Source organism: Erythrolamprus reginae, assembly GCF_031021105.1.
Source record: "Erythrolamprus reginae isolate rEryReg1 chromosome 13 unlocalized genomic scaffold, rEryReg1.hap1 SUPER_13_unloc_1, whole genome shotgun sequence".
NCBI classification, from domain to species: Eukaryota; Metazoa; Chordata; class Lepidosauria; order Squamata; family Dipsadidae; genus Erythrolamprus; species Erythrolamprus reginae.
The window spans coordinates 554,211-573,343 of NW_027248436.1; the positions used below are offsets into that span (position 1 = coordinate 554,211).

The following is a 19,133-nucleotide window of genomic DNA, read 5'->3' on the forward strand; positions in this document are numbered from 1 at the left end:
TAGAGGGTCTGAACCCAAGGGCCTCTCCAGAGCTCAGCCCCGCGATGCCGGCTGCTACGGTGGCCCCTGAGCACCATGCGGGCTCGCGCTCTGCAGAATACCCCACCCCCAAGTGCTGCCTTTGACCCAGTGTTTCCCAACCTGGGTAACTTGAAGAACGCTGGCTGGGGAATTCTGGGAGTTGAAGTCCAAATATCTTCAAGTTGCCAAGGTTGGGAAACACTGCTTTAACCAACCAAGTCACGGTCAGCAGGGCTTGGTGGGGGCAGGGGTGGGGGCAGAAGAAAGACCTCGCTACCGAGGAGGAGGAGGAAGAGGGGAAGAATTGAAACACGCCCCTTCCCTCCTGCTCTCCCCCCTCCCGACGCTGGCTCTCCCCATCTTCCATTCCAAAATCGGGACATTTTGGAAACCCTGCAGGACAAATGATTGGAAAGCGTGTCTGGTCACCTTAACTATGACCAATATAAAATATTTGTTTGGGGGTTAAGAGGAAACTGTCGAGAATTTAATATCAAATTCTGGTAGAAAAGGCGGGGTTGCTATGAAAAATTCTCAGTCTTTGTTCCAAATTTTTGCAAAGCTCTTCCTTTTAGCTGGAGATTTTTCTGTTGTGTTCCTGTCAATTACGAAGAACAGAGAGAAATTAGACTCATTGGCCTTTTTTACTTGAAACTCTTAGATTAAATAATATTAAACATAATTTCATGTCTTTGTGTGTAGTTGTGCATATAAAAATCCAATATTGCTATTTCTGCTATGACAATCAGAAGCTTCTCCTTACTGGAAAAAAAGGTGCAGGCATTTATCAGGTATATTAGAAATGCTCAAGGAAACCGACAGATCAGGAAAAAATGTTTGCACGGCCACATTCATCTACTTTCTGATTGTTATTTTTCCACCTAAAAGATTTCAAATAGATTTTCAGTTGAATTGAATAGCTTACATATTGTACTAAAGGTAGAGGGAAAAGTGATTTTTTTTGTTTGCTTTTTTAAAATTTGCATTTCAGAAACATCTCTGCAGACTTTCTAGGTCTACCATGTAGGAGGTCTTTCACTTGCAACCACAATGGAGCTCAAATTATCTGTTGCTAAGGGAGACCATTGTTAAGCAAATTTTGCCCCATTGCACAACCTATCCTGCCATTTGTTGAGTGAATGACATGGGATGTGAAGTGAACCTGGCTTCCCCATTGCTAAGCAAGCCAGGTTTTTTTCAAATTTCTCTGTGTGTGTTTTTGTGTGTGTCTGTGTGTATGTGAGAGAGAAAGTTTTTAAAAACTGCAAAGTTCTAGAAACTAGTTTTTCACTAAAGTTGCATCAGCCCTTTTGTACGGAGCCTTTGAGCTTTAGCTTTCAAAATAAAGTTAAATACATGTTGGCTTTAACTCAGCAGGCAGCTATTTAAGATCTGTGAGATGCTCTGGCATTAACTGGCCCCTGGGATTTTGTCTTCATGCCAACAAATTTCAGATTTATTTGTTTCTTCAGCCACAGTTGCTGTGTATTCCCTCCAAGGTCAGTTTCAATCATGGAGCTCCCAAACCTCTCAATTCTAGATGACCGATTTAATTCCATCTCTTCCCCTGCCATTATGTGCCAAATGGGATTATTTCCCTTTCATTTCTCTCCAGAAAATCCTCCAAAGTTGAATTATCCAGGGATCTCTCCTGAGAGGGAGAATTATGATAAAAGTTTCAACTCTGCTCTTTGACTGAATCCTCCAGGGGAGACTTTGGGCAGAGAAATATGGAGTTTGGGGACAGGCAGAGTCTCTGTTCTTGCATGTACGTCTCTCCTTTCCACATGAAGCTTGTTTTTCAATCAGAAAAGCAACTGGATCACATTCCACCATCTGAGAATCCTCTGAATTCTTCTAATTCTTCTTTTAGGAACAGGAAGGAGATTGAGTCACCCCATGAATTATGGACCTCCTGCTTCTGCTTCTGGTGCTGCTTGTGTCCCATCCACTCTCTGGGAAGCTGAGAAGGAAATGCCCACTGAGTTTGGAGCACCAGGATGGAAAACAACCACAGAGCTTATACAGCCCAGGAGACCATCTCATTGGTATGGTCCTCACTGGAGTTGACACATTGCATACAAAGTTGCTGTTCAACGTGGCTCCTTCTCTTCAGTTTGTTTTCCATGATCAGTAAGTCATTCAGGGTGATGTAGTTGCACTCCCTCAATTCTAACATTCTCCCTCTTTTCTCTCCCCCCATTTGTTCCTATATTGGGGAATATGTCTAACTTTCTGAATGATTTTGATTTCCATGGCTTCTCTCATTTGTCTGATTTTGCGAGAGACTCAAAAAGGAGTCGGAGAAAAAACTGAAAGGGCTGCAGATTATTTTCCTCTCTCTGTTCAATCCTTACTTTATTCCATGAGTAATGAATTTTATTTGAAGTAGTGCTGGAATCAGTTGTAGTTGCCGTACCTCAACCGATTTCCATATTTGTGTAACTGATCATTGCTTTTGGTTCACTAGGCATGTGGAAGATTATATATTGCTCAAAAAAAATAAAGGGGACACTTAAACAACAGAATATAACTCCAAGTCAATCAAACTTCTGTGAAATCAAACTGTCCCCTTAGGAAGCAACACTGTGTTGCTTTTCACATGCTGTTGTCAGCACATTCAACTTTGTACAGAACAAAGTATTCAATGAGGATATTTCATTTATTCAGATCTAGGATGGGTTCTTTGAATGTTCCCCTTATTTTTTTGAGTAGTGTATATTAAAGAAGTATTTGTTATTGCTGTTGCTTATAATAACTTTTTTTTTACAGTAGGGATGTTTATGTTTTTTTATCTCGCTTAACATTAATTTTCAACATTCAACTGATCAACAAGAATTCCCAATTCCTGCACAACCTCACACTTGGCTACAATATGCAGGACAACTATGAGAGCACTTTCCGTACTTCAGATGTCTTGCTGGACATTCTCTCCACTGGAGAAGCCAATGTCCCCAACTACGGCTGTGGAAGGAAGGAGAACCTTCTGGCTCTTCTTGATATGTCTGGAACGGAAATCTCCATCCAGATGTCAACATTAGTAGGCACCTACAAAGTCCCACAGGTTTGTGTGTGTTCTTCTCCATCAGGTAAAAATAAGTGGTGGGTGAGCAATAGATGCAATCATGTCTTCTCCATGGAATTCAAGAACTGCTTTTCTTCATATTAGCCAAAATCTCAATATTTTACCCCATTATGTTCATGTTGAGATTAATCATAAAAGGCCTGAAATGCAAGCAATATATTCCATGGAGAAGACATTCTACCAACTATTTAACTGATCAAAAATATCCCTAGTTGTTGGGGCCTCTCTTGGCATCTTCATTTGAGAAGACAAGACCAGCCCTATCCACTTGGATTGAAGTTGGCAATAGTAGCATTTTATCTATATAAAATGTGGGATAAAAAGGACTCTTGCAATTATATACCAAATGGACTATCAGATATTGTTTATTTATTTATTTATTAGATTTCTATGCTGCCCTTCTCCTTGGACTCAAGGCAGCTGACAGCAAATTCTGGCTAAAATTTATGCCATGATCCTCTTAGTTAAACTTGAGAAATATGCATTCCTTGCAGAAGAACCAGAATGTTTTAGGTAGAGTTAAAAGCTATATGGATTTTATAAGAAATAATGCATGTTAATTATTGGCTCAAATTGGTCTTGAAATATCTAATCTATATCAGTGAGGAAAAACAAGGTTTGCTGCCATTCTAGATGTTAGTTCAGCCTTTCACTCAATAAACAGAGAAATATGGTGGAAAAAATGGATTGTCCCCGAAATGGAGCTCAGCCTGTTGGCCCTGATTGAAGCCCTTGTTTGAGAGAGAGGTTTGGGCTCAATGGAGCCACGGGAAGAAGGATCTACTACCAAGAAGGGGGAAAAAGATGTATATTTGTAACCTTGTTATTCAGTATAAATATGAATGACTTACTAGGAGTAATGTAGGATAAAAAAAAACAGATAATGAATAAATAAATGATATTTCATTTTTCGACAAAAACTACTAAATTAGTGTACCAGTGAAATGGAATGCACATGGTATACAACAATTGGATTTCATAAAGGCTTTGACAAAGTAAACCACAACCTGTTTCTTGGTAAGCTAAAAATATGTGGGATCGAGAGCATCACACCCAGATGGAGTCAGTCTGGTTCTCAATGGAACTATGTCTGCATGGAGGGAAACAAGCAGTGAGGGACCCCAAGGTTCCATTTTAGGCCCAGGACTCTTCAACATCTTCATGAATGATTTGGATGATGGGAGAAAAGGGGAAGTCATGAAATTTGAAGACAACACTAAAGTGGCAGGAATACCCAAACCCCAGAAGATAGGCTGAAGATCCAAATGGATCTAGATAGACTTGAACCCTGGTCCTATCTCACAAGATGAAATTCAATGTACAGAAATGTAAGGTTTTACACTTAGGCTAGAAAAACCAAATGTACACTTACAGATTAGGTGACACCTGCCTCAGTTGTAGTAACTGTGAGAGGGATCTTGGCGTCTTAGTGGACAATCCCTTAAAAATGGACCAGCAATGTGTGGCACCAGCCAAATGATCCAAAAAAGTTGCCATTTAAAGATGGATAAAAATCAAGATTGTGTGATACCTCTTTATAATGCCTTGGCAAGACCACACTTGGAATGCTGCATACAATTTTGATGACCATATTATAAAAAAAGATGTAGAGATATGATTAAATTTCTGGAGAATAGAACATATGAAGAACAATTGCAGCAATTGGGTGTGTCAAGCCTAGTGAAAAGGACCGGGGGAGGGGGGGGGTGACTGAGAGAAAAATGTGAATGTTAAATATGCACTGAGGTAAATGTAAATACCGGTAGTTAAAATGGATGCTGCATTCTGATTGGTTAAGAGTTTGATAGTAGGATTTTTAGCGGGGGGGAAAGAGTATAAAAGGAGCGCACGGGCACTGTTTATTCCAGTCGCGTTCTTACTTGAAGTCACTTACAAAAAGAGCTTTCCTGTCCTATACAATAAAAAGAACTTAAAGAACCAACTGTCTCAGTATTTTTCACTGGCGATGAGGAACAGCGGATCCACGCTTCTTCAATATGGACAGCCTACCCGTCGGACGAGCTCCCGATCCCTTCGACCTGGAGAAGTCGACCTGGGACAACTACCTCGCAAAATTCGAGATCTTCCTTGAAGCTGCGGGAATGAGAGGCGCTGACAGTGGCAGAAAGAGAGCCATATTTCTGAACTATTGCAGCTCCGAAGTCTACGACTTAGCCCAGACATTGACAGACCCGCTGCCGGCAAAATGATATTATCATACTTACATATTCAATTGTATATCCTGTGAATAAGACATGGATTCTTTTGTCATAATAATTATCTGATAATTAATCAAGTTCAAAAGTTATGGTGTTTGGGAAATCACATGGTAGCCACAGTTGGTCAGCCAACAGAGTGTGTAACACCTTTCCTTACCTGGGGTTGTTTTCTCTGAGACTGAATCTGGAACCCTCATCATCAAAGGAGCTCAGTGAGTGAAAGGGCTTGAGTGAAAGTGGGGCTTAAATGAAAACCTCATAGCTCTCCAGCTTCCTCAGCCCCGATTATCAAAGACACCAAGGTTTCCCCCATGTTTTTCCATCTATCCGATGTTTGGGGCTTCAGAGCGAAATCACTAGCAGAACCAATCCAATCACAGCCTCTGAGGAGTATCTTGGGGTGGGTAAAAGGACTCCGGCTGCTGCCTTCACAGTTGTACAATTTTTGCTTTGTCTAAATTTAGAAAATGTGGATATCGGAATAAAATTTAATCTATTGAAACTGACAGATTCTGAAAACAATCAAAATTTCAATTAAAGATAAATCTTGGATTATACAACTTACAAATCATATTGGGAACTGAGGTCTGCCTGGTCTTTGTGTAACTGGAGAAGAAACTAAAAAGATTCCTCCAGAAAAAATCTAGGATAGAAAAAAAGAAAAAGGCACCAATCCTCAAAAATTTTAATAGGCTCTTTATTGGAATATAATACTTCAGTCAGCATTTCAATGTGTTAATCTAATTATGGTAAATTGTAGAGGTGATACAGTAATATTATTCACATTGTTTATATTTTTTAAATTTATTATTTTTCATTTTTATTATTCTGTCTTTAATATTCCAAACACTGTCTAACTACAAATTGTTCTAATACATTCATGAGAAGTAGGCTGAATTTATTAAAATCTAATATTTTGGATTGGATCAGACCCAAATATAACATAGTGTTCTTCACTGCTTTTTCAGATCAATTGTTTAACAGCTTCAGAGGCTCTGAGTGATAAAAGCAAATTCCCCGTTTTCTACCAGATGCTCCAGAAAGAAGGGTCCCACTACCCAGCCATTGTCCAACTGCTCCTCCATTTCAGATGGACCCTGATTGGCCTCTTTGCTTCAGACACAGAGAAGGGAGAGAATTTCATGAGGACTTTCCCCCCTGTGCTTGTCAGGAATGGAATTTGTGTGGTTATATCACAACAATTCTCAACAACTGAACCTACAGCCTCCCTCAGGGATGCCCTCTCTAAGTGGAGACAAGTCAATGTCTTTGTTCACTTCATGGAATTTGATTCCCTTTGGGACAGAATTCTTCCTTTCCATTTAACATTCAGGCGATTGCCGGGACTCATTGAAGGGAAAGTCTGGATCCTCACAAATTTTGCAGGGTATAAAATGAACAAGCACAGACTTCTCAAATACATCCACAGTATTGTGAACTTTGGTTATCTGCTCAAAGGAAGGCCAAAAGATGAAGACTTGGAACCCCATTTCTTTGTGGAAGAAAAGTTTCAAGATCTTTATTTTCTCTGTTCTCTTTCAAAGAATGTCTTTTCTGTCAAAGGCCGCAGAAGGTGCACCCAGAAAGCACCACTGGAGAACCAAAGAAAAAGGAACAGAAGAAGGTTCATAAATAACTATGAGTATTACAGCCACATGAAGACTCTGGCCCAGGCCTTGAATGCTGCCTATTCCTCCAGACTGAGGAGGAGATGGATGGAGGGAGAAAAGAGGTTGGGGTCTCCAAGGCTGCAGCCATGGCAGGTAGGGGGTCCTGATATGGATCCATGAATCTCAGATCCATTGGAGGAGGAATCCAGAGGAGAAGGAGGGGAATCATCTCAACAGATCTGTCCAATTTAATTACTCGGGGAATAATTGTTCCAAAGCGGCGGTGGGGGGAGGGGGGTGTTTTCTGTGGGCGTGGCTTATTTTGTGGTCATGTGACCAGGTGAGAGTGGCTTATCAACCTTGTGACCAGGTGGGGGGTGGCTTTGTAGTCGTGACTGGGTGGGAGTGGCTTCGTTGTCATGTGATTCAGCAGGTGAGGCTCAATAGTCATGTTAAGTGGGTGGGCGTGGCCTATTCAATGTCACTCACGTCAAGGAGTCTTTCACCTGGCCCCTCCCCTCCCAGGCCTTCCTTGTCACACCCAGCCTCAATGAATCTGCATATTGTTCAAAACAGTCATTCGTGTGATGGCTGATGTGGCTGAACATGGAATGGAGTAGCGCATTAAGCTGAGCTCATGCCACCTGATGTACAGAATAAAGACACCCATATTCATGCTCTGGGCTATAAACACTGAATGCACGGAAATCCCTGGAAAATATGTGGTAGCCCTGAGCAAAAAGTAAGGCAGTAAAATAACTCTATCTGTAAAATAGTGTATAAAATATTAACACATGATAAATAATGGAACAATTAAAAATAATAGCACAGAGTTTTTCTCTTTCTATCTTCTTTTTGTCTTTCTCTTTTTTGTCTATTTATTCTTTCCTTCCTTTTCCTCCCTCCTTCCCTCCTTTCTTCCTTCCACCTCCCTTCCTTCATCCTACCCACCCACCCATCCAACCTTCTTCCTCCTTCCTTCCCTCCCTTTGTCTCTCCCTTTCTTTCTTTTTTCTTTCATTCTTTCATTCCTTTTTTTCTCTCCAGCTCTTTCTTTCCTTCCTTCCTTCCATCCTCGTTCCCTCCCTTTCCTTCCTCCCTCCCCTTCCTTCCTCCATTTTGTTTCTTTTTCTTTCTTTCTTGCAGCTCCCTCTTTTTTTCATATCTCACCCACACCCACCCAACCTTCTTCCTCCTTCCTCCCTTCCTTTTCCTCCCTCCCTCCATCTCTTCCTTTCTTTCTTTATCTTCCTTTCTCCCCCTCTTTCTCTCTCTCTCTCTTTCTTTCCTTTTTTATTTTCCTCCCTCCCAACCTTCCTTCCTTTCTTCTCCTCCTTCCCTCCCTCAATCTCTCTCTCTTTTTCTTTTCTTTTTTCTTTCTTTCTTTCTTCACCCTCCCTCCCTCCTTTTGTTTCCCCGGAGATTAGAACTACCCCCACCCTCCTCGCCTTCCGCAAACTCCTTAAAACTCACCTTTTTTCAATTTATTATATTTGTTGTGAATATGTTGTGAGCCGCCCCGAGTCTACAGAGAGGGACGGCATACAAACCAAATAAATAAATAAATAAACAAACAAACAAACAAACAAAACAAACAAACAAACAAACAAACTGTAATTCAATGTATAGAAATATAAGGTTTTACACTTAGCCTAGAAAAACCAAATGTACATTTTCAGATTAGGTGATACCTGCCTCAACAGCAGTAACTATGAGAGGGATCTTGGTGCACAATCACTTAAAAATGGACCAGCAATGTGTGGCACCAGCCAAATGATCCAATTTGCAATATTATAAGCCTTAGATGATATTTTTTGTAACCAATTAGAAGCTTAAAAGAAATAGCCTATGAAAACTTGTGTATTCAGAAGCCTTATTTTTGCATATAGAAATAGCCTATAAAAACTTGTGTATTCAGAAGCCTTATTTTTTAGCCTATAGAAACTTATATATTTGAAAACCTTATATTTGTAGCCTATAAGAAATGTATATTAAGAAACATTAAACTTGCATATAGCCAATAGAATGTTACCAAATCGAAACCCCTCATTTGCATATGAGGAGCATAAAAGAAGCGCACCTGTAACAATAAAGCTTTGTCACTTTACCCAGACCATTGACTCCGTGTTTCATTGGTAAGCACTAGTAATGGTTTCAGGATCGGGCCTCGTAAAGTGAACCACTACAGGGTTGTCGAGACCCCCGTCCAGCGGGGATCGCGTCTCGTCACACCTGCTCAAGGTTGACTCAGCCTTCCATCCTTCTGAGGTGGGTAAAATGAGGACCCAGATTGTGGGGGCAATATGCTGGCTCTGTTAAAAAGTGCTATTGCTAACATGTTGTAAGCCGCTCTGAGTCCAAGGAGAAGGGCGGCATAAAAATCAAATAAATAAATTTATGCTTTGTCTAAATTCAGAAAATATGGATATCAGCATAAAATTTAATCTATGGAAACTGACAGACACTGAAAACAGACAAAATTTCAATCAAGGAGAACTCTTAGATCATACAATTGACAAATTGTATTAGGAACTGAGGTCTCCCTGTTTCTTGTTATATAACTGGAGAAGAAGCTAAAAAGATTCCTCCAGAAAGAATCTGGGAGACAGAAACAGAAAAAGATGCACCAATCCTCAGAAATTATAATAGGCCTCTTATTGGAATATAATACTTCAGTCGGCATTTCAATGTGTTAATCTAATTATGGTAAATTGTAGACATGGTACAGTAATATTATCCACATTGTTTATAGTTTTTAATATTAATTATTCATTTTTATAATACAATCTTGCTAATATTCTGTCTTTAATATTTCAAACAATGTCTAATTACAAATTGTTACAATACATTCATGAAAAGCAGGTTGGATTCATTAAAAACTAACATTTTGGATTTAATCTTACTCCAAATGTAACACAGCATTCTTCATTGTTTTTTCAGATCAATTGTTTAACAGCTTCAGATGCGCTGAGTGATAAAAGCAAATTCCCCTTTTTCCACCAGATGCTCCCCAAAGAAGGGTCCAACTACCCAGCCATTGTCCAACTGCTCCTCCATTTCAGATGGACCCTGATTGGCCTCTTTGTTTCAGACACAGAGAAGGGAGAGAATTTCATGAGGACTTTTACTCCTGTGCTTGTCAGGAATGGAATTTGTGTGGTTATATCACAACAATTCTCAAGAACTGAACCTACAGCCTCCCTCAGGGATGACCTCTCGAAGTGGAGACAAGTCAATGTCTTTGTTCACTTCATAGAACTTGAGTCCCTTTGGGACAGAATTCTTCCTTTCCATGAAACATTTCTGCACTTGCCAGGACTCATTGAAGAGAAAGTCTGGATCCTCACAACTTTTGCAGTGTATAAAATAGACAAGCGCGGACTTCTCAAATACGTCCACAGTATTTTGAGATTTGGTTATAGGACCAAAAAAAGCCCAAAAGATGAAGCCTTTGAACCCGATTTCTTTGTGGAAGAAAAGTTTCAAGATCTTTATTTTCTCTGTTCTCTTTCAAAAAGCGTCTTTTCTGTCAAAGGCCACAGGAGATGCACCCAGAAAGCCCCACTGGAGACCCAGAGGAAAAGGAACAGAATAAGGATCAGAAATTTCTATGACTATTACAGCCGCATGAAGACTCTGGCCCAGGCCTTGAATGCTGCCTATTCCTCCAGATTGAGGAGAAGAAGGAAGGAGGGAGAAAAGAGGTTGGGGTCTCCAACGCTGCAGCCATGGCAGGTAGGGGGTCTCAACAAATCTGCCCAATTTAATTACTCAGGGAATAATGGTTCCAAAGCAGGGGGGGGGGTTTCCCTAACTTTTTTACTACCACTCTGTGAGCGTGATTTAATTTGTGGATGTAGCTTGATGGTCATTTGACTTGGTGGGAGTGGCTTACCAGCGACGTGACCGGGTGGGGGTGGCTTCATGGTCATGTGATTTAGCAGGTGATGCTTGGTGGTCATAGAGTTTTTCTCTTTCTTTCTCTCTTCCTTCCTTTCTTTCTCTCTCTTTCTCTCATGCTGTCTTCTTTTTCCTCCCTCCCACCCACCCAACTTCTTCCTCCTTCCTTCCTTCCTTCCTTTTTTCTTTCTCTTTCTCTTTCTCTCCCCCTCTCTTACATTCCCTCTCTCCAACCCACCCATCCAACTTCCTCCTTCCCTCCCTCCCTGCTTCCTCCCTCCCTCCTTTCTTTCTCTCTTTCCTTCTTTTTCTCTCTTTCTCTTTCTCTCCTCTCTTCTTTTTCCTCCCTCCCACCCACCCACCCATCCAACTTCTTCCTCCTTCCTCACTCCCTTCCTCCTTTCTCTTTCTCTCCCCCTCTCTCTTACATTTCCTCTCTCCAACCCACCCATCCAACTTCCTCCCTCCATCCCTCCTCCCTCCCTCCTTACTCTCTCTCTTTCCTTCTTTCTCTCTCTCTTTCTCTTTCTTTCTTCCCTTCTTTTTTTTTTTTGCAGTCCTGGCGCTTTTCGCTTTGGCCATTTTTCGCCTATTCCACACTGCGGAACAGGGACAATGGTTAGGGGGTGCCTCGCTTGTAGTGTTTAATTCAGTCAATTTGGATTTTCCCTTTGGTCACTGGGGTTTTTTGGCAGGCAAGAGGTGGAAAAAGGACAGTATAGCAACTGTGTGTTCTCCTTTGGGCAGCTTTTTAAAGATGAAGGGCAGCCTCTTGCCAGGAACTCAAGGTAGCTAGCAGCCAGGGCAATTGGAGTGGGGATGCCCTTAAACAGTCCCTCAGATGGTTGGGGGGCTGGACCAGCTGGGTGGTCATGTGAGTGGCTGGGAGTGGCCAATTTAACAATCCATTTTTTTGCCTTTCTCCTTCATAAGCTATAGTTGCTCACTCCGAGGAATCTATTTGTTTAATAAGACCCCCCCCCCAAAGGGAAAAAGAGTGCAAACTTCCTTGCCTAACTTCATTACAACAGCAGCTTCAGGCTCCTCAAAATAGGCCATTAAAAAAAGAACGAAAGAAACAGGATTTCCTTAAAATAACTCTTGATCACAGAGCACAGAAGTCATGAGAGGCTGAGAGAAGCTGTCAATCAAGGCCCCTCCCTTCTCCTCTCTAGGGGCCCACGTGGGTCCTTCCCCTTCGGTTCCAGCCAAAGGCTTCTGGCTTTGCAGAGCTGTGAGTGCCTGACAGCAGGGGAGGGGGCCAGGGGAGGGAGGGGAGACCAGCCTCCTTCTTTTACTTATTTGGGATTTTAAGCCAGAAGGAGAATTCAAACTGATTTGCTTCTTGCAACACTTGTGCCTATGTATCCACACACAGGAAAGCTAACAAAATTGTCCAGCAACCAATTTGGTGGATGTACTTTATATATGGCAAGAACCGAAGCAGTGGGTGAATTCTCCTTCAGGCATTATACTGCAGTTACACTTGAATCAGTGTTAGCCAACTTCAGCTGATTTTGAAAAAGCTAAGAGACATGGAGACATCTCCCCCACCCACCCAGCCACTTTTAAGGAGCTACTTTTAACAGCAGCCCCTCCCCTACTCACCTGGCAGCAGCTGTGTCACCAGAAGGGCAGCTCAATCAGTGAAAGAAGCACCACTGGAGTAGACGATCGCGTGAAGATAAGGCCAATGGTGAGTGGTGGGTCAAAGGGTGGGGCTTCATTACACCACTCCACTGGTGGGCCTTATCTAGCCCACGGGCCATAGTTTGAGGATCCCTGTATTAGAACATAGAATAACAAGTTGGAAGGGACCTTGGAGGTCTTCTAGTCCAATCCTCTGCTTAGGCAGGAAACCCCTATACCACTTCAGACAAATGGTTATGCAACATCTTTAAAACTTCCAGGGTTGGAGCATCGTACCTTCTGGTGGCAAGTTGTTCCACTGATCAATTGTTCTAACTGTCAGGAATTTTCTCCTTAGTTCTAAATTTAGTTTCCACCCATTGCTCCTTGTCCTACCCTCAGGTGCTTTGGAGAATAGCTTGACTCCCTCACTTTTGTGGCAACTGCTGGCTCATATTTAAATGGTTGTCCATTAGGACTCCAAGATCCTAGTGATAATAGAGATATGCATGGTTTTCTAAAACTGTTTTAAATTGCTTGGAACTGTTTTTAGGGGATTTTACATTTTATATTGAATTTACAGGCCACAATGATTATCTCTGATCCATCCAGAATCTGATCCACCCAATGATCTTTGTTCAAGTCAATACATGCCCTTCAGATTTTAATTAGGATCTTTTCCAACAACTGCATTCCACTCCCCAAAGTCATAGAATCAGGGGTGGGCTGCTGCTCTTATGGGAGGAGAATACAGTGGGGTAGCGAAAATGGAGCTCCACCCCAGAGCACCCAATTTGCATTGAAAGTTGAAAGAAAATGCAGGGCATCCTGCATAAGCCACACCTACAGTGTGGTAGTAAAATTTTTGGTAGCCCTTCACTGCATAGGACCTCCTGTAAATTGAAATATGATTACTCTTAAGATTTGTTTTCCAGTTAAATAAGAGAAGTCCATCCCCTCCATCTCCCTCAATCTTCTTCAAATAATTCATTTCATCAGTGATCAGTTCTCTCCACTTTGAATCTTCAGGATCCATAGCCTCTCTAGACATCTCCCAACAGCCTGCCTTCAAAGCAGACTCCTTCTTCAGGGATGCCAACAGCAAATTAAGTTCCAGTCCATTTGGCCATCCATCTACCCACCCACCCATCCATCCAATCCATTCAATTCATCCCATTCAACAATTGTTGCATCTTTAAGTAGATTTTAAACCATTGAAATGAAGTTTCAAATAAGGCTTGTAAACCGAGAGACAATTTTTAAATCACATAAAATTAGCTTACTCTAAGATCATATTAATTACCATATTAATGACAACATAGAAAAATTGATGATCAATGACAAATTGTTATTCATAACCTTCAGGTTTCATAGGAAAAATTAAGAAAGATTAAAAATCATTTCAGTATTATTTTGAAGACAATTTTTGTCCACTTTGTTATCATACCATCCACCCCTCAGGTTTCTAATCACATCAAACAAGTGGTTGTGAATCCTTCACTGAGATCCAGTTCTGTCCCATAATTTAGTGTATTTTTCAGACTATAAGATGCAACAAAATTTCGAAAAGGTAAATACGAAAAAAAGTGTTTGCCCTCTGCTAGCCCCCAGGAGTACTCTGCAGTCCTCCCCAACTCTCTCCACACCTGTTTTCACATGGGGCGGGGCTTTGGGAGGCCAAAAGTGGCTGTATTCAGTGTATAAGATGCAGCAATATTTCCACCCTCTTTTGGGGGAAGAGGAAGTTCATCTTATACTCTGAAAAATATGGTATATAGGAAGTGTAATGATAGCTGAGAATGACTTTAGGGATGAGGAGAAGAGAGGCTGCCTAGGGAAGGATCAGATCAGAGGGGAGAATCCTGCAGCTACATAATGGGAGAGAACGAAACTAAGAAAGGATCTTTGCTAACTTTTCAAGCTGAAAAAAAATTGGTGGGAGATTTGTTGTTTCAGATTTGCAACATTGGTTAATGCCACATTACCCTCAGGTAGAATTACCACATCTGGAGCGGTTTTCCATCAGGATGGCCAGAGAGAAGATTAGCCTGACACCTTTCTTCTTGATAAACCCATGCTTTCTGGGAATCTACCTGTGGTTTCTAAAGATTTTATGAATATTATTTTTCTCTCTCTGTTCATTTTATTTCTCATCTGCTCTAGAATCTTCTCTATAATTGACCAATTGTATAAATTATATTTTCCCTATATTTTGTCAGTATATGAGTGACAAACCTTTTCATTCACTTTTGAAGATAATGAGTTTTATTTAACCATATTTCGAGATTAGATAATTGTAGAAGAAAGACTAAATATGGGATAAGAAAGAATGTTTTCTGTATTTCAAATTCATGGATGTTCCCATTCTAGTTTCATCTCTTTCTGGAGAAGAATGAATATTGGAATATTTCAGACTTGAAACTGTACTTGGACGAAAATGGAGAGATAAAAGGAGATCTGGGCATTGTCTACTACTTGGTTCTCCCCAAGGAGGATCCCAAGGAAGAGGCTCTGGCATATTTTGAAAGACAGAGACTTTCTATCGACCAAAATGCTCTTTCACGGCTAAAGTTCCTTAATAAGGTAGGAGAAATTTTGCTGTCTTTTCTCTGTTTTCCAAAGCCTAAGGTCCCATTTCAAGTGGGGAAAGCCTAGACTCTCCAGGGTGGTTGGCCTCCCGTGCCATTTGTTGTCATCTAATGTAAGTTCAACAATAGACAGGACTTAAGTGGAATAGCTTTGCCATGTTTTATGGAAATCTTTCAAGATCTTACTGGTCAGAGGTTTCTTTATTTTTCGTTGTTTTATTCTATATTAAAAAACTGAATGAAATAAAAGTTTCCTAAACATTTTACATAAACTTTATTCTCAGTTTTAATAAGAAGATATCATCATACTTAAATCTTTTTTCTGCAATTCCATCCCTTCAGACTTTATTAAATATAAAAGTACTTTATGGTAATGTTAAATTCCAAAAGCAAAAGGGAGGAATTAAATGAAGAATCTGCCAGTTGCTATACCTGTTCAGAAGTAATCAGAGATTTCATATTTACCTCAGTGAAGACCAGAGGCTAATTGTCTCCATCCATTTCTACCTCCATTTTCTATGGATGGAGAGTCCTAATATCTTTCTTTTGGTATTTCTTCTTTTTCTGCTCAGTCTCTTCCTGAGTCCAAATGTGTGGAAAGTTGTCATCCTGGATTTGTCAAGAGGGCTCAAGAAGGAGAGCCAGTTTGCTGCTACGACTGTGTTCCTTGTCCGGAGGGGACCTTCTCCACTCAGGAAGGTGGGTGACACTGGGGAAAATGGGAGGCTTGGTGGAACTGGATCCATCCAGAACCTTTTCATGAAAGTGCAAGTTAAAAGGCAGATTGAAGCAAACCTGTTTTTTATATTTTTAAGCTGCAAGTTCCTTATCTAAAAGGAAGTAAATCAAAAAGACTTTGAAGGAGGGCTGGGAAGAGATGGGAGGAGGGATGGCAGACTGGACAAGCTTTACTAACAGCACAGGAAATATCTCTTCTGTTTTTTAGTTTTCTGCTGCTAGGTTTACCTTTCTAGGAACATCTGAGATCTTTGAAACTTGATGAAATCTTTCAGGTCCACCTTCTGAAAGACCTGGCAATTCACTGTATATTGGCCTTCCCTTGAGGATCACCGAGAAGGTCCATCATGTGGTGCTGTGGATAGTAATGGGGAGAACTCATTACACATATACTCCACCAGTCATATCAATCAATCAAAATAGAGCTGGAAGGGACCTTGGTGGTCTTCTAGTCCAGCCCCCTGCTCAAAAAAGCAGAAGCTATACCAGTGATGGTGAACCTTTTCAGCATTGAGTGCCCAAACCAGAACACACATACATGGGCATGCAGGTGGAAGTGATGGAGCACCAGAAATTCAGCCAGAAATTTCTGGCTGGTTTTCAGGTCATTTTTGGTCTGGAAAAATCATCTGAAAACTCTCTTTTTTTTGGCTCTTTCCTGGACCATTTTCCACGCATTTTCAGGCTGTTTCCCAGTGCTCCAGTGCCTGCAAAGACTGACATGTGCACTGGAAATCAGAAGATCAGCTGGCAATGGCACATGTCCCCACAGTAAGGGCTCTGCATACCACCTCTGGCACCCATGCCATAGTTTGCCATCACGGACCGATACCATTTCAGACAAGTGACCGTCCAGTCTCTTCTTTAAAACCTCCAACATTGAAGAACCCAAAACCTCTGGAGGCCAGCTGTTCCACTGGTTAATTGTTCTCAGTGTTAGGAAGTTTCTCCTTAATTCCATATTGCTTCCAGATGTTGTTGTTGTTGTTGTTATTATTATTATTATTATTATTATTATTATTATTATTATTAATTCAATTTTTAATGCTGCCCTTCTCCTTAGACTCAGGGCGGCTTACAACATGTTAGCAATAGCACTTTTGAACAGAGCCAGCATATTGTTCCCACAATCCGGGTCCTCATTTGACCCACCTCGGAAGGATGGAAGGGTGAGTCAACCTTGAGCCGGTGATTAAATTTGAACCGCTGACCTACAGGTCTACAGTCAGCTTCAGTGACCTACAGTACAGCACTCTACCTGCTGCACCACCACGGCTCTATAGGATACTGAAGGCGTCCTCAAAGTCCTATGGGACAGGAGCAAGGTTGTTTGCCTGAAAACATGATATGATTCATTATTAACCTGTAATAAAATTCTACATATTACACCGGAAATAATAAACATCCTGACTCCCCTCAACTTCACATATCTAGCTACATTTAAAAAAAATATCCTTCTTAGCTCCTTTGAATTGAATAGTTTAGAAATACTTCTTGGAAAATGTACCTGGAATTAGGTGTTGTCCAAAAAAGATATTTCTTGCAATGTAAAAATATATACAGAAGAAATATTGCTTTTTATTTTTAGATACTAAAAAATGCACCAAGTGTCCGGATGATAAATATCCTAATGAGTACAGAGTCCAATGTATCCCCAAAGTTATAACCTTTCTGTCTTATGAAGAATTTCTGGGCATCATTCTGGTCTCTTTTGCCCTACTGTTGTTCTTAATCACAGGTCTTCTTTTAATCATCTTCATTAAATACCGAGAAACCCCCATTGTCAAAGCCAACAACCGGGACCTCTCCTACATCCTCCTGGTCTCCCTCCTGCTTTGCTTCTTGTCTTCTTCACTCTTCATTGGTCAACCAAGCAAAGCCACCTGCCTTCTCCGACAAACGGTTTTCAGCATCATCTTCTCAGTTGCTGTTTCTTCTCTCTTGGCCAAAACCATCACGGTGGTGCTGGCTTTCCTGGCCACAAAACCAGGAAACCAAATGAACAGATGGTTGGGAAAGAGCTTGGCCAACTCCATCATCCTTTCTTCTTCTGCTGTCCAAATTGTCATCTGCTCCATCTGGCTGGGAGTTTCTCCCCCCTTCCCTGACTCTGACCTCCACTCCCAGCATGGAGAGATCATCCTGCAATGCAACGAAGGGGCTGTTGTCATGTTCTACGTCACCCTCAGCTACATGGGCTTCCTGGCTGCCATATGCTTCACAGTGGCTTTCCTGGCCAGGAATCTGCCTGGGGCCTTCAACGAAGCCAAGCTGATCACCTTCAGCATGCTGGTCTTCTGCAGTGTCTGGGTGACTTTTGTGCCCACCTACCTGAGCACCAAAGGGAAATATATGGTGGCTGTTCAGGTGTTTTCCATCCTGACCTCCAGTGCTGGTCTGCTGGGTTGCATCTTCATCCCCAAGTGCTACATTATCCTTCTGAGGCCAGACCTGAACACAAAGGAGCATCTCACAGCCAGAACAAATGTAAAAACATGATATAAAACACCATTGTGATATTGGAAAAATTGTTAACATGACTTTTATTTGATTTCCTTTTTGATAATATGCAAGAGTCAAAGAAAACCATATCTATGTGTTTCAAAGTTGGAAATTGTTGACCAATGGGTATTCTTGCAGCTCCATCCTCTTTCAATAAATGTTGCTAAAGAGATATTTGTAAACTTCAGAGGAATTCAGCTGTTCAGCAACAGCTACTGAATGTGAACGCTTATAGATAATAATGTGGGCACTTGTTAGCAGCTAAAAGTGTTTGTGAGAGAGAATGAGTAGAAAAAGAGGTCAGGATGACGCTGTTGAGACCAAGTACCAACCTGGTTCTCTGATCCTTTCCATCAGAATTCCAGAATTATGAGAAATGCCAGGTGTGGTCGGTTCTCAGCTTGGAAGGGAAATCTTCATACCTCTTATATAATTATTTCTTTTTAAAGTTTTTCATTTCTATATAATTCCTGATAAAACCTCTGTTGCAGAAAGTGTTCAGCAGAACAGCTGTTTGGGATTTCAATCTGGGATTATTATTTTTTCTTTCTGTACATTGCATGAAAATAAAAATAAATAAAGTAAATTAAAAAATAAAGTTTGTAATGAAATTTCCACTGTGTTTTTTTCTTTCAAGCAGAGAAATAATATAGCAGTTTTCAGGCCCTTTAATTTTCCACTACAATTTATGCCTAAAGCATTTTCTCTGTTCCTCTTCCACGCTTGCCTTGTTTGTGAATGGCAGGAGAATGGTGGAGGGTTGGTCTAGGTGACCTTCAAGGTCCCTTCCAACTCTGTTGATGTGTTCATCTGAACCAGCTGAATTGCCTGGCCCTGGCCC

At 41.1% G+C, this 19,133-nt stretch overlaps 1 protein-coding gene across 1 annotated transcript; it reads left to right on the plus strand.

Moving 5' to 3' along the window:
* Positions 1 to 1,927: 1,927 nt before the first annotated feature.
* On the plus strand, positions 1,928 to 18,533 carry LOC139155122 (vomeronasal type-2 receptor 26-like). The gene is made up of 6 exons (XM_070730211.1): positions 1,928 to 2,154; positions 2,797 to 3,085; positions 6,294 to 7,088; positions 14,835 to 15,047; positions 15,625 to 15,751; positions 17,379 to 18,533. The coding sequence occupies exons 1-6, from the start codon at positions 1,928 to 1,930 to the stop codon at positions 18,287 to 18,289; spliced, it is 2,562 nt and encodes an 853-aa protein (XP_070586312.1). The 3' UTR covers positions 18,290 to 18,533.
* Positions 18,534 to 19,133: the final 600 nt, after the last annotated feature.